General features: G+C 41.1%; 1 protein-coding gene across 8 annotated transcripts in view; it reads left to right on the top strand.

Moving 5' to 3' along the window:
- The window catches only part of LOC101912817 (transducin-like enhancer protein 4), a 98,243-nt gene that overhangs the window by 27,311 nt on the left and 57,246 nt on the right, over positions 1 to 13,686 (top strand). For 6 of the 8 annotated variants that reach the window (XM_055790555.1, XM_055790557.1, XM_055790556.1 and 3 more), the window contains exon 5: positions 4,753 to 4,815. In XM_055790555.1, coding sequence (XP_055646530.1) covers positions 4,753 to 4,815 — 63 coding nt within the window. Of the gene's footprint in view, positions 1 to 4,752; positions 4,816 to 12,563; positions 12,676 to 13,686 lie in introns of all 8 variants that reach the window. The other 2 variants (XM_055790559.1, XM_055790558.1) reach the window with 1 other exon arrangement.

Genomic DNA, 13,686 nt, shown 5'->3' with positions numbered 1-13,686 from the left:
AACTATTTAATCATTCTCTCTTTTTAAAAAAGATGCCACGTAAAGGCTTTGAAAGAACTCAAACCTGTTAAAACAGCGTCCTTTGTAGGAGTCTTCCAAAGGATGTGAACAATAAAAGCTTGCATTAGATAAGTAAAAAGATTCTGGCCTGAGCCTTCACTGCCTGCCTCTGCCCCATCTTTTCTGGTTCCATGCTGGTGTGTTTTTACGCAAAACCAAGTATCTTTTGTGTTTAGGAAAAGGAGTAATAGAAGTGTCGGTGTTTGTTAACGTATTTGACAGACTATGGCAGCAAAAGCTATACTTTTTATATTTTGGCATGAACAATCACCCTTTTATTGGACCATTAATGCTATTTCAGAGCATCACGCTCTACCCACAGGCAATAATTTAGCAGCTGTTTATCAGGAGCTTTCATAAAGCTTTGAATAGTATTATAACATTCAGTAACCCTAACAACAGCATTTCAGAATCTGTGCCGGTTTAAATGGGATATCCCTGAATGTAGTTGTTCAGGGATGCGTGACCCACATAACCTATAAATTTGATTGGAAGTTACAGTGCTGGCATAGGCTGATGGATAGCAGATTAGAACCCTGATTAACCATGTGATTCACAGGCTGGGAATATATTGTCCTAAGAAAGATTCATCAGATGCAATCAGAATTTCAAGTAGTCAGATGAAATTCAGATGCGCTGTGTGCTCTCCCCGCCACACCCCCTACCTCCTTTCCTTGTGCTTTTCTTCTTAGGTTGCCCTCTGATGTTTATTTATTTATTTATTTATTTTGTTTGTTTCCAGAGCTGAAAAATACTTCTTTGATGAATCTGTTCCTCACCCTAAAGCTGTCTGTCTGTTAGTCATCAGAAAGCAGGTCGCAGTTCAGTGAGCAGAAGAAAAGATTTTAATAGAAGCTGTGCCAAGGGCTGTAATGCATCATTTTAAGGCCCTAATTACATTACAATGACAAATATCAATGGTGACAACAGCAATAACCTACATCCTTTAATGGCTATGCTGGAAAAGGAGTTTGGGCGCTGAGCCATCAGATTAGACTTGGTTTCAAGACATAGGCTGTTAGAAGTGTGTGTGTCCACAGTATTGTTGACTGATAACTGAAGCCTAGTGGAAAGGCCTGTAAATAAATGATGCCTCTCTAAAGCCTGGTCCCGTGGGACAAAAGAGTCAAAATCAGATGACCGCAGAAGCAACCGTGTTTCCGAGGCAACTTTGGCTTTCTGTGTGAGAGGAATTGGCTGCCTGATTTTATGAAATCATACTTTTCCTTTCTCCTGCCAATTAGGTTGATCATGAAAAACCCATTGACCTGATGTCTAAGAGAAAAGAGAAGATCCTGAACTGTTTCTTAAACATAGGGTTTTAAAAATCTGTAGGAGCATAGAAATGTAAAGCAGACTTGTGTTTTATTTTGTGTTTGACTTCATACCTTATGTGAAGAAGGAGTTTTGAGGCCCCCTCCAATGGCAATAGGAGTAGGTCTACTGAGATGCTAACCTAAGACATTGGTACCTACCCCTTCACGTTTTAGGGCGGCAGGGCCAAGAACCCCCCTCTAGATAGCTTCCCTCCTCTTGTGTGCTTTGTGGTAAACAATCAAGCCGCACTGTTGCTGTGGTTTTATCCTGTACAGTTAATTACAGAAACAGTTGCAGTGTTGATGGAGAGGGTACTCTGTATTTACTAGGTGAAAATGTGTGGTTTAAAATTTTTTTGGTGCAGAACTTGAAATGTCCTTTCTATCATTTGTGCCTGTACCCACTGTTTTCCTTCATGCCTTCCTGCTGCCTGTGGTCCGCAAAGGTAGACAGTCCATGTCTCAGTCATGCTGAGCCTCTGCAGTCCACTGCCGCGCAGCTGGGCTTTTTACTTGCTGCCCAAGCACTGAAAGTGATAAAACATAACTGTACACACAGCCACAGAACTGGGGATGCTCGTTGTTAGAGGAAGTGAAGACCGTTTTAATAAGGGAATAGTGTAAACACCTGCTTCAGTTTAGCAAGGGCTTCTCGGCTTTGTTGTAGCTGGCGTAGCTTTGCCTAGCTGAGAAATGCTGCTGGGGAACATCCTGGCATCTCTTGACGCTATGGGTGAGCTCTGTTTCTTCTCTGTAGGCTGAGCTGGATGCTGTGTCCATCAGCTCACTTTCTTATGTACAGCATGAAAAGACTTGCTGTTCTGCACTCCAGTGGGATTGATATCCAGAGGTTTATTACAGTTGTGTAACTGTTCATATTCAGTCACCTGTTTTCAGTTATTTACAGCTTTTTGGAAGATGGTTTTTAACTTAACATTTTCCAGGCTTAGAATCTGCTGGAGGTCAGTTTTTGTTTAAATACTGAGCAAATATGTTGCAACCACTTTTTGGCCTGAAGAGCAGTAGAAGAGAGACATACTTCTTCTGTTGGGAAGTGGGAAGGGAAGTGATCAAAAGAAAAACGTCATAGCTGAAATAGCTTGAAATAGCTGGGTTTGAGTACCTTAATTGAGAGAAATGCCTCAAAGTGAATTGAATAAAAATATTTTTGTTGACTAAGCTATATTCTAGCTGAACTAGAATTTAGGTTTTCATGGAGAGGCTGGTGAGGTTTTATAGCCTGTGAGGAGGTCAGATAAAAAAATCTATGAATCTACATATCTTCTAAAATTACACACTGAGCTCCTGCACTGCACTTTGAGCCAGTTTTATTCTCGATTCCTAAGTGGTGCAGTGGAGGCATCCAGTTGACATAACTGTGGTGGAAGAACGGTCTTCTGCTGAGCTGGGCAAAGGCTCCCCCCAGAAGCTGCGCAGAAGGTGGGAGAGGTTGTGACAGGCATTTTAAAGATGTGTAGCAGGAGTTGTTTTGTGGCAGAGGAAAGCATCATGTGCCTTATTTTACTGAGGCACCTATGTGTGTTGTATAGCAGGTCAGAGGGGCTTCAGCAGAAATCAGGACAGCAGCACTTTGGAGTTTTCATATGGAAGAGTGTTGAAGAGCAGGACATGTAGTTTTCTCTTTGGTTTTAAGGCACTGAAGAGATTCCTTTACAAAAGAAATAACAATGTGGCTGGGACCCAAAATTGGGAAATAGCTGAATTAATGGTGCTTGAACTACTGCAGCACAGGTACTTTGCAGCTGTGCATTATATTGCGATTCCTTAATCAAATATTGTTTCTCAAGTAGTGCCATTTTGGATTGTGCAGCCTCTCTGGCTGAAGCTTATATGCATACATCTTGTTGCTCCCTGTACTGCTTTGTGTAACAAGCAGTTCATAAATCTCTGTGTCAACTCATATAGGGAACACTGCCTATTTAAAGGGGTACTTAAATTTTATGTTGTGGGATATGATATTATAGGTACATATAGACCTTTGAAATTAGCAGGCAATTTAGCTCTGCGATGAACAGAACATATTCTCAAGTGTCCTGTAAGGGACCTGTGCTGCTGAATAAACAGAAAAGGTGTAGTAGATGAATGTAAAACATGTATTAAAATGCATAACTTTAACAAGATGAAGACTTCCATAAATAGTGAAGACCTGTGAGAAGACACTGGAACAGAGTAACATAGAAATTGCTGTATAAATATCCTTCAGGAGTTGAGATGGATTTCAGAGGGATGAAGAAACAGTATTGCAAAGTAGTGTGTGTTGAGTGTGTCACAGCACGCACAAGGGGGCATAGTGACTTCCACATGTACCTTTACCTCTAGCATACCATGTCTTCTGGTTATGTAGCTGTGTAACTGTGATATTCCTTGAACCTGTATTTACTTTACATGTGGTTCTGACTTTTACTGCTAGTTCTGAGCCTTTCTGTTTTATAGGTTCTTTTTTACATGTTTGCAATGTAAAAGACAGCATAGCAAAAAGGCTGGAAAGAAGGAAGCCTAAATTGCACAAGTTTATATGCCTTTGTCATACATAGTGACTTTGCAAGAGAAAGAGCATTCTCTACTACCATATAATAAGGAACTGTTCCTGATTACAATTTATTATAAGAAAGTTATGATTTATCATAAGAAAGTGTATGTGGCTTTAAATATTCTGTTTCTGCAGCTGTAATTCTTGTGTTCTCTCTCCAAATCTCCTCCATCTCTATTGAGATTCGCAGATTAAATACATAGAATAAGAATTGATCTCCAGTATGGAAATAAAGCATTGTACATTAGTTATTTCTGATCACAGTTACAACATGAAAGTAACTATTAACCTCAGGTTTGATAACAGTATAAATAGGATACAAGACTTTCTAAAATACATGGTAGAATAATTATCAGTGAAGTTGTGTATTTTGTTGCTAATGTTCTCATGATATGCAGTGTTAGTAAAGAAGTAGCTGGTTTATTTGTTCCCTTTGTTTACAGTGGCATTGCTGTAATTTGAAATAAGCCTTCTTCTTGCATCTTAGGAGAGAATAGTTCGATACACAGTGTTTTGTTTATCTTTTTTGTTAACATCTCCTGCATATTTTTTTCATTAAATATCTTCAATTGCATAATCAGATGTAACTTTTCTTTGTGTCAGTTCTGAACTCTGTTTTATATGGAAAATATTTTAGCCAGAAATTACTAGCTTCCTAAGTATTGTTGATTGGTGTCCAAATACTTCTGTTATTTTGCTAATCTGTCCTGGCCAGAGGATGACTAGAGATGAAAAAAACCATACAAATATATCTTCTGTGTTCATTGGTGACAATCGCATCTGAGAGTATATATAATTGAACTTCTTTCTTCTTGTGACTTGCAGGCAGAAATCGTCAAGAGGCTGAATGCTATATGTGCACAAGTCATTCCTTTCCTGTCCCAAGAGGTAGGTAGTAGTTCTTACTGGTGCTGATCTAAACGATTGCCTCGTTGTATCTGTTACAGAAGTGGGGCTTTGTGTTGAGACTGTTTCCGTATGAATCTCTTGGTGCTTGTAGATGACTTTGCACTGGTCTGTTCTCACTGTAACTTCACTATCTTCTCCAAGTCCATCATAATATCATTTAAACACATTTATGAAATGGAAAATGTTGTAATGTGCTAAGCTAAGTTTTAGTTGTTTAAATATTTTGCTCTCTTGTACAATGCAGTTTTTCTCACAATTATGACTTCGTTGGTCTGAAATCAGAGGACAGCTTGCAAAAACGCTAGAAAGGCATGATTTGTGCTACATTCTTGGCAGCGGTCATTAAAGTTCAGCAGAAACTTCTCTTTTCGTATAGCAAGTAGTGGTGTTCAACACAGGAGGCATACAAATGCATCTTTTTTTCTGCCTTTTTTAGCTCTGCATTCCAGATTACTTATTACCTTAAATCCTTTTATGTTTTCTGTGTATTTTGGGGAATATAGACAGAAGTTTGAAACCCTCTGTGAGCTAATTTCTCTAAGTACTAATTTTCTTCAAATTATGATTTGCTGGTATTATCTTGAGAGCATTGTAGATACTTTGAGGGGCACTGGGATTTGGGGGAGTTAGTAGGAGCTAGCAAGGGAACCTTGGAGCCACAGGCACATGTGTAGTAAAATGAAAGCATGGTTCATGAAAGGAGACCTCAGGTGCATAACAGCTTTCCCTGCCCACCCCACTGGAGGAAAGGGCTGGAGACTGGGGTCTGCTGGTACAGGCTGGCATGCATCTATTTAATGCATGGTTTCATTTCAGTAGAATCAGTAGCTGAGCAGTCAAAGCTGGAATGTGTATTCCTCTGTGTTGCATCTGTAAAACATCATGCCTGAGAATACACTCCCACCTTTTCAGTTGTTCCATAAAATGCCATTGTTTTTCAAGAGAGCTGCTCATCCTGCTGCAGATGAGAGGCTGTGTACTCAGTATTGGCATTCAGCTAACACACTGCGTGTGTGCACGCGCGTGTGCATCTGTGTGTGTTTGAAATGAGAAAAACACTATCAAAACTAGAGCCTGACAATGTTCATGAGTGCCGCTGTACTCTCTGCTTATAAAGATGGATTTGTGGAAACTAAATGATGTGTAACGATCAAGTTACATTGCTGGGGGACCAGAATTCAAGTCCTGCATGGATCTAAAATGCGTTTATGGGGTTTTATTTGCTGTGCAGGAATAGCACAGCATACAAAAACGAGGTGTAAAGCTGATTCATACTCATGCTAAAGTGAGCACTAAAATGACGTAATTTTGAAACAAAGGCAGGGGTGAGTACTTGGCAGGCAAGGCTGTGATCGTGGCGAAGACATGGCATCAGCATTTCCACAACAGAGACATCTTCTCTAGAGTATGCGGTACTATGTTTAGAAACTCTGTACCAGTATACTACTGCTGGTACTGGTACTGCTATTTTCAGCTGAAATGCTAAACAAGACCTTATTACCGTACACAAATAAGTCACACTGCTCTGCTGGCTCTGATTCCACAAACACAGCCCTTGTGCTTTCTTGGAGTAGGTGTTTCTTGCCAATTAGACAAGCAAAAGGATTACATGGGCTTAGAGTACATTTGAAGAAAGATGCGTTTGATTCACAGTGACTGATAGGTTTTGGCCTTTGATTTTGGAAATCCTAGCCTCCGCCCTGTCTACATGCTCATACGGAATTGAGAAAAAGACAAAAAAGGCTGTAGATTTTTGAGCTTTGATGTTAATGGCGTCTCACTCAGGTGAGCATGGGCTCTCTCCTTTTTCTGTGCTCCCTGTGTATGGTGCTTTTCTGTCCCTGGAGCTAAATCTTTCTGGAGTCATTGTTCTGAAAGCTGATATTTTAAGTCCCTGCCTTAGAAGGAGAAGGCACTGTGCACGTTGCACACTGTAGTTCATTCTTTTCTTCCACTGAGGACAATTGCCCATGTGGTGTTCACATGCTGAAACTTGTGAACTATGAGCCAAAGGCTGTGATTGCTGTTTAACAACCTCCTGGCCATCAAGCCAGGCATGGAGAGCACTTTTAAAGTAATTCTGGACTTAGCCATTGCAGTAGCTTGTCACTAATACATTAGTTATAAGAAATATCTAAGTAGACAACTAAGGTGATCCAGATTTTAGATTTACAAAATGATGTTGTCCACTTCTGTCATGGGTACAGTACCACCCAGTGAGGGCTGAAGTGCACCAGTGCCAGTGTACTTAATGATAGTTATTTACTTTGTTAGGCTTTAGATCAGAGCTTTGAATTAAGCGGGTTTAGATCTGCAAACAGGCTCTTGTACAGCTTCTGTGCTAGTGAGCTTCTGCTTTCTAAGTCTGTGGCCCATAAAGCTTTTTTCACCTATTTGCACATCTCGTTTACCAAGTCTTCCAACTCCTCCTCTGTGCATGTTGCATGGTGTCAAAACTCTTTGGGCTATAGAGGAGATGGAGGTGTCAAAAAATTCACAACTTTAGCATATTTATGCATTGTCAAAAACAAAAGGGAGCACTTGCAAAAAGAAGCATATTGAGTGGAGCATTCATCTTGAATGGAGGCAAGTATGCTTTGTAGTTCACCTAGCAAGAGGGGGGAGAGAGGGACTAGACAGCAAAGGGGTTGAAAGGAGAAGCACAATAAACTTTTCACGTCTCTTGACAGTGCCACGGATGGTGATAGTTTTCTTGACAGTGCCACTGATGGTGATAGTTTTCATATTAGTGTTAGGAATATATTGGTAACTGAGCTCTGTTAGTAGAAAGACTTATTTAAATCAATTTATATTGGCATGTGCTGGTGAAGCAAAAGAGAACTGATCTCCAGATTTGAGTATTCTGCTAGTCTTGGTTTCTATCTAATTTGTGTCTTTAAAAAGTGAATGTCTTAATGCATATCTCTTTATTTCATTATCTAGATTAATAGAGAATTGAATTGCAGCATGCTTTTGCTGTTTATGCATTTTGCATACAGTCTAACTGTGGAGTAGTGGCTGAAAAATGTGATCAGTCTCCTTTGTATTGTGCCTGAGGGAAAAATGAACAAAATACAGTGGTTACATGCACTGATGGCAACATTATTGCCTCATAATAGCACCAGGTTAACTTGTCTTATTGCTTGTTAACTTTGTAAGGAATCAATGGCTTGCAATAACTCACTTAGAAGTACAAAATCATGGCCAAAATCACTAGAGATCTTGTGAAAAGGATGCAATTATAATGTATCACCCTACTGTGTACTAGTGTCTGCTTTGTTTCAGGGGGCAATCCAGTAAAGTATTTCAGAAATTCTCTGGGCTTCAATCAGTTTTACTGTGCTGTCCATCATCTAAGCATATACAGAAAATAAAGCTCCTAACCTGCCTAAATACAGCCAAGTCATACCTTGTTTTTATATTGACTCTGAGTTAGGCAGACTGTAAAAAACACCACCAAGAAATACGAGCTTCCCATTTTGATAGAAGAGAGTGACTTTGTGGTTGAGGCATGAGATGGACTTCAGGGGCAACATGTGTTCAATTTCTGCTGCGGTTGCAGGCTTCCTGCATTGCAACAGTCATTTTCTGCCTCCCTGTGATGTTGTGAGACACTAGTGTGCTCAAAGTAGTCTGTGTTGCGTAAGGTGAAGGGGTGCCTGCAACATTGTAGGTAAATACTTGGAGGTTGTTAGCACTCATTTAACTTAGTTTTGATCTGCTGCAGCTGGTATAGATTGATGTTTGTATCATCAAATGTTACAATTAATTTTGGGTCTAAAGGCATAGATCATGCCTCTGTTAATTTATGCTTCTCAATTGAATTTACCAGTTGCAGTACAGTGTGAGACTTGCACAACCCTGTGTCTTGAGTTGGGGCTGGTTCCTGTGTCATCAAGGTGGGGTGTGTGGCTGGCTGCAACCTGCGACTGTCACGGGACCCTCTAGGCTATAGAGGGCTGAATGACCTCCTGTGCTGGATAGTGGGTTTTTTTCAGTGTGGCTGGAGATACTCATGTATTGCAGTTACTGTCTTTTGAGTAAATATTGATTGTGTTTATATTCATGAGATGCATACAAGCTGGCTGATTTACAGCTAATGATCTAGTTGTGGCAACCTGGAGCTCACCACAACCTGCAAAAGTTGCTCGAGAAGCCAGACAAATGTTCACGGCATTGGCCTCTGTCAACTTTCATGCCACACTGCAAGCATTACATAGGCTGGAGGAGGCTGTAATAAACTTTTTCAGAAGGTGCACTATCCTTTCCAACTGCCAGTGAAGTAGCTAATAACAAGCTAAAAGGATTGCTCTTTAATAGGGATCTTCAGTTCCATGTGCACAATAAGGTGGTCAAATAGACTTAGAAGTACAATCAAATGCCAAGTACTGGCATACATACATAAACCCAAACATACAAAAAGGAAGAGCTATATCCAGTCTTTTCCTTTCAAACACTTTAATATTAGTTGATGGTTTTCCTTCTACAAGATAGATATGGGGCATAATGTGCTTGCCCTTCTGTGTACATATATTCCCTAGAGGTGCTTCTAAAGTTCAGTAAATTTGGATGAAGAGTGTGAGGTCTGTTATACAGAAGCAGAGCAGGAGTCCTTATATGCTGTTCAAAAGGAAGTAGTTGTTGGTTTGAGACGTGGGAGGCTGAGAAGTCAAAAGTTATTTTCTTCCATTTTAGACTTGCCGCAGACTAGAGATGAAGCAGTAAATACAAGGAAGCTGTCAGGTATCTGTAATCCTTCTACCAAGGAAGGCATCTCATTAGCAATTTATGCATATCTTGCTAATAATGTTATGTTTTTATAAAGTGGTTATTTTGTCTTGTCTGAGTTACAGTGCCTGGATGCAGTGACCCTGCTGGGCCCTTTTAGTTTTCTAAGCCTGTGCTGTAATCCACAGTAAATACGTGATTGCTGTTTAGTTTTCACCAGTGTTTTTGGTGTGGCCTTGTTTCATTTATGCTGTCTCGAGATCAGGCTTTTCAGAATGGCACTGCTGCAGTTCATAAGCAAGACCTGGTCTGTACTCCTTCTAAACCGATAATATGCCAACAAAATAGTATGAATAAAACACAGGAGAGCCCGCTTGCTTCTTCAAGTTCAGTGAGTTTTGCTTTGGGTGTCATTGTTGGTGCTGGAGACAGGCTTGAATTGGGCATTTTAAACACCAGCATCTCTTATGCTAGGGGAATTTCAGCCCCTTGGTTGCTGTTAGCACAGCTGCCCTGTCAATGGGAGCTGTGGGGAGCTCTGACATGGTATAAAAGGCCCAGGTATTTTCCACGGTGCTGCAATGCCTGTGCAGGAGCCAAGGCTAGGTGACAAGACAGTGTGGTGAAACAATGTAATGGTGGAAAAGCCTACATTCTTGTGGTCTCTGTTGCTGCTACCTATCATGAGACGAGGTGATTTTCCAACACAAGGCAAGTGCAGACACACTGCTTATTACAGAAATCAAAAAGGGTTGAAGAGAAGAGACAGGGCAGAAGTTAAAAAGAGGAAACGATACTAGTCTGTATGACAGGCAGGGCAGGGTATTGAGTTCATTGCTCTGGACTGTTAAATGCAATGCAAAATACTGTTTTCCCCTAACTGAAGGAAAGGGTCTGTCATTTGCTTGCCTGCACAGGGGAAGGCTAGCATTAAATATGTGTGAAAGCTGCAACTCTGTGTCTATATTTGGTTGGGAAAAAAAGTAACCCTTTTTTTATTGTTGTTGGTTTTACTTGGCTGTAAATCGCTGTGTAAGGCTAGTGTGTGGTGCTCGGTTTTAACATAATGCTGCTTGTAACCGGTGTGCTGGCCAGTGAGGGCATGCAAGCATGTGCTAGGTGCTGGAGCCATCCGTCCTTGGGTGCCTGCATGGGCTGGGCAACCCGCCAGCCACTGTCCCGCTCGGTGGGCCCCTCGGATCCCTTTGTTTCACGTTGCAGTGGGTCCCAGGAGCCCTGTTGGGCTCCTTCTCTGCCTGCAGAGATCTCCACCCGTCACTGGAGCTGCTGTTGGTAATGTGGAGCCCCGTGCCCGCCTGGGGTTTAGAAAGGCTTGGGGCAGGCGCTGGGCTCTTCACACCCTGCACAGCCCTCCGCCTCGCTGCAGGGTGACTGCTTTCCTCTGTCTTTATGCATTGGAATGTGTGGCTCGTGCCTGTGACTTGCAGTAGCCTTGGGGTCACGTGGGGCAGGCCCGCTGTGGGGTGTCCTGGAGCTGAGTGGGGAGTCTGCTGCGTTGCTGCAAGGAGGTGGAAGTGATGGAGGGGCTAATTACAGGCCATCTATTTTGGATCTTCACATGCTATGCCTCTGAAGATTAACTCAATGTTAAAGCAGCGAGCAACAGGAGAGTTTTAATTGTCTCTACTGTACATAATTTAGGTTCAGTATTAGAAGGCCCATGGGTTTTCTCGACTCTGAAGGCTTGATCCGAAACCTATTAGAATCAATGAAAGATGCCTTGTGTGGCTGCTTAGGGAATTTCTGTCTTACAGTGCTTTCCAGCAGAAATTTTAAAGTGAGATTTTGGTACTCTACCCCTTCACCTTCTCTTCCCCTCACCTGGGAATGAAATCGTGTTTTTCCCAAGTACTCCTGAGAGCCATTCTTTGTATGTTTGCTGTAAAGGAAAGGAAAACATTCTACTCTTGTTGAGTTGACTTATTTTTCCAAAACCCAGATGAAAATTGGAGTAATTTCTACAATAACTTTGATGTTTTCAGGCCAGCTTTCTGTATGTCCCTCAGAAGTTTTTTCTTCTGCCTGTGGCCCTGGGAACAGGATTTAAGTAAATGGGTGTTGGAATTGAATGCTCATATACACAAATCAAGAGCTAGGTCCCTCTCCTTGCCTAAGTGCAAAAAGCATTGGCTAGGAAACAGTAGGAAAGCAAAGATGACTGTTAAATTCTCAGTAGATGATTATTTTTATTTTTGTTAAAATAATTTTAATTATTTGGGTTTGGTGAGCTTTTTTGGATGACTTGGTCAAAAATGCTGTGACCCATTTTTTCGTGTGGCTTTTACACCAGAAAACAGTGGTGTAATTTTTATGATCACCCTGTTGCAACATAGAGCCATGTGTCGCCAGGCTTTCAGCTACATATTCAATGGAACTGTACCTGCCCTTAACATGGGATGACCTGGAGATGATAACACATAGTCTAGAACTTGAAGGTTGAGTATCATAATTTCCTTTTTACTGGTTATCTGTGATGGTGATACACCACTGCATTTTTTTATTTTTTATTTTCTTAATGGCAAAACCACATTTGCTTATATTCAGCCTGCCTGTTGTTCTTTACATTGTCTGCTTATAAGTGATAGATTTGGTTTACATTAGCACTGTAACTTTACAACACTGAACGGGACTGCTGTGATTCTGGGTGCAGCAGTATGTTATTTACTCTCCTGGCATTTCCTTCATTTAATTCTTTGTTTAAAAACAAACAAACCTTAAAACCATTTTCTTCCTTCCAGGAGTGTATCTAAATTACCACCTCCATTATTTGCATTTATCCATTTTTTGTAGTCAAGGTCAGCATTTCTTATAGGTAGATTTTTTAGATTTGCTTTTTTTACCTTGAGGGCTTTTATGAGAGAGAGTTTATAAGTGAAAATGCCATTTTAGTTTGTGTGTTGCACTAAGAACCATCAAAGCTGAGACTGCCAAGCTCCCAAGATAGCAGAGCCCTTACTTATGGCCCCCTTTCCCAGCAGGGCTCAGGGTGCTGCCTGGGGAGTCTTTCTGATGCTCTTCACCGACTCTTGTGTTGGAGGAAGTCTTGAGGATTTGGGTCCCCATCTTATTTTATGCAGCTCTCTGCCTCTGGTAAGGAAGTATGGGAGGTGTTCTGTACCTCTGCTCTGCTCTGTCCATATACACAGCCATGGAGGACAAACTGGAGGCTTTAAAGAGACCCTCTCAGCCCTCTCCTTAAACTTCGTGCCAAAGAACATCTGGACGCTGGTTTCAATACAGAGCTGATGTTTCATTGTTACAGTTTCAGCACCTCCTGAGTTAGGCAAGAGCTTGCTCCTCCATGTTCAACCTGTGGCTATAAATCAAAAGATGACTCGCTCCCAGTGCAGATCACATAACCTACTTGCAGTTCTCCCTGACCCCTCCTTGCACCACTTTGTTGCCTGTGTGATCCTGATCCTGCGAGTCTGCCTGTGCAGACAAATTTGCCACCAGTGGAGCGCTGGACAGGCACAGATCTCGTTGAAAGATGAGGACATTCTTTTATTTGTAGCTGATGTTTTCAAATAAATATCAGTCAATTTTCAGCATACAGCAATTTTGAATTTACTGCAGGAATGCAGTATCACTCAAACTGAGATAATGTAACCACTGAAGCTTGTAAACTGTGTTGTTAATTAGACCATGTGTTTTTGATGGACTTTTTAAAGCTATTGAAATTTACGTGTTGGGGCTTGAAATAATTAGTTCTCTTTCACGTGTTTGACAGAATTGTGAATGGCATTTTAAATTTCTTTCTTACGGTTGAGCTGCTTTGAAATGTACCTAGAAGGAGAATCTGTATATCCTTCAGTGATGTGGGTGCCATGTGCTTGTTGAAAATAGATACCAATAGATACTTTTTCAGTATGCTGCGCTTTTTTCTTTTTTTTTTTTAATCAGAAAGTTTCCATGGCTGTATGGAAAGTGGCTTGCATTTTGGCATGTAAATTCCAGAGCACAGTGTGCTGAAGAACAAAAGGAACACAGTTCCTCGTTTAGCCAGGTTGTAAAATAGCTGTTTGGGGAGCAAAGATGTAATTCCTGGCAAGTAATGGCATAAAAAAATCCTCGCCTTAACTGATACTCTTGGAGATCGAC

The sequence above is a fragment of the Falco peregrinus genome, chromosome Z (genome assembly GCF_023634155.1).
Source record: "Falco peregrinus isolate bFalPer1 chromosome Z, bFalPer1.pri, whole genome shotgun sequence".
NCBI lineage: Eukaryota > Metazoa > Chordata > Aves > Falconiformes > Falconidae > Falco > Falco peregrinus.
Note: the sequence above shows the minus strand (reverse complement) of the source record. Positions and strands in the feature narration are given on the sequence as shown.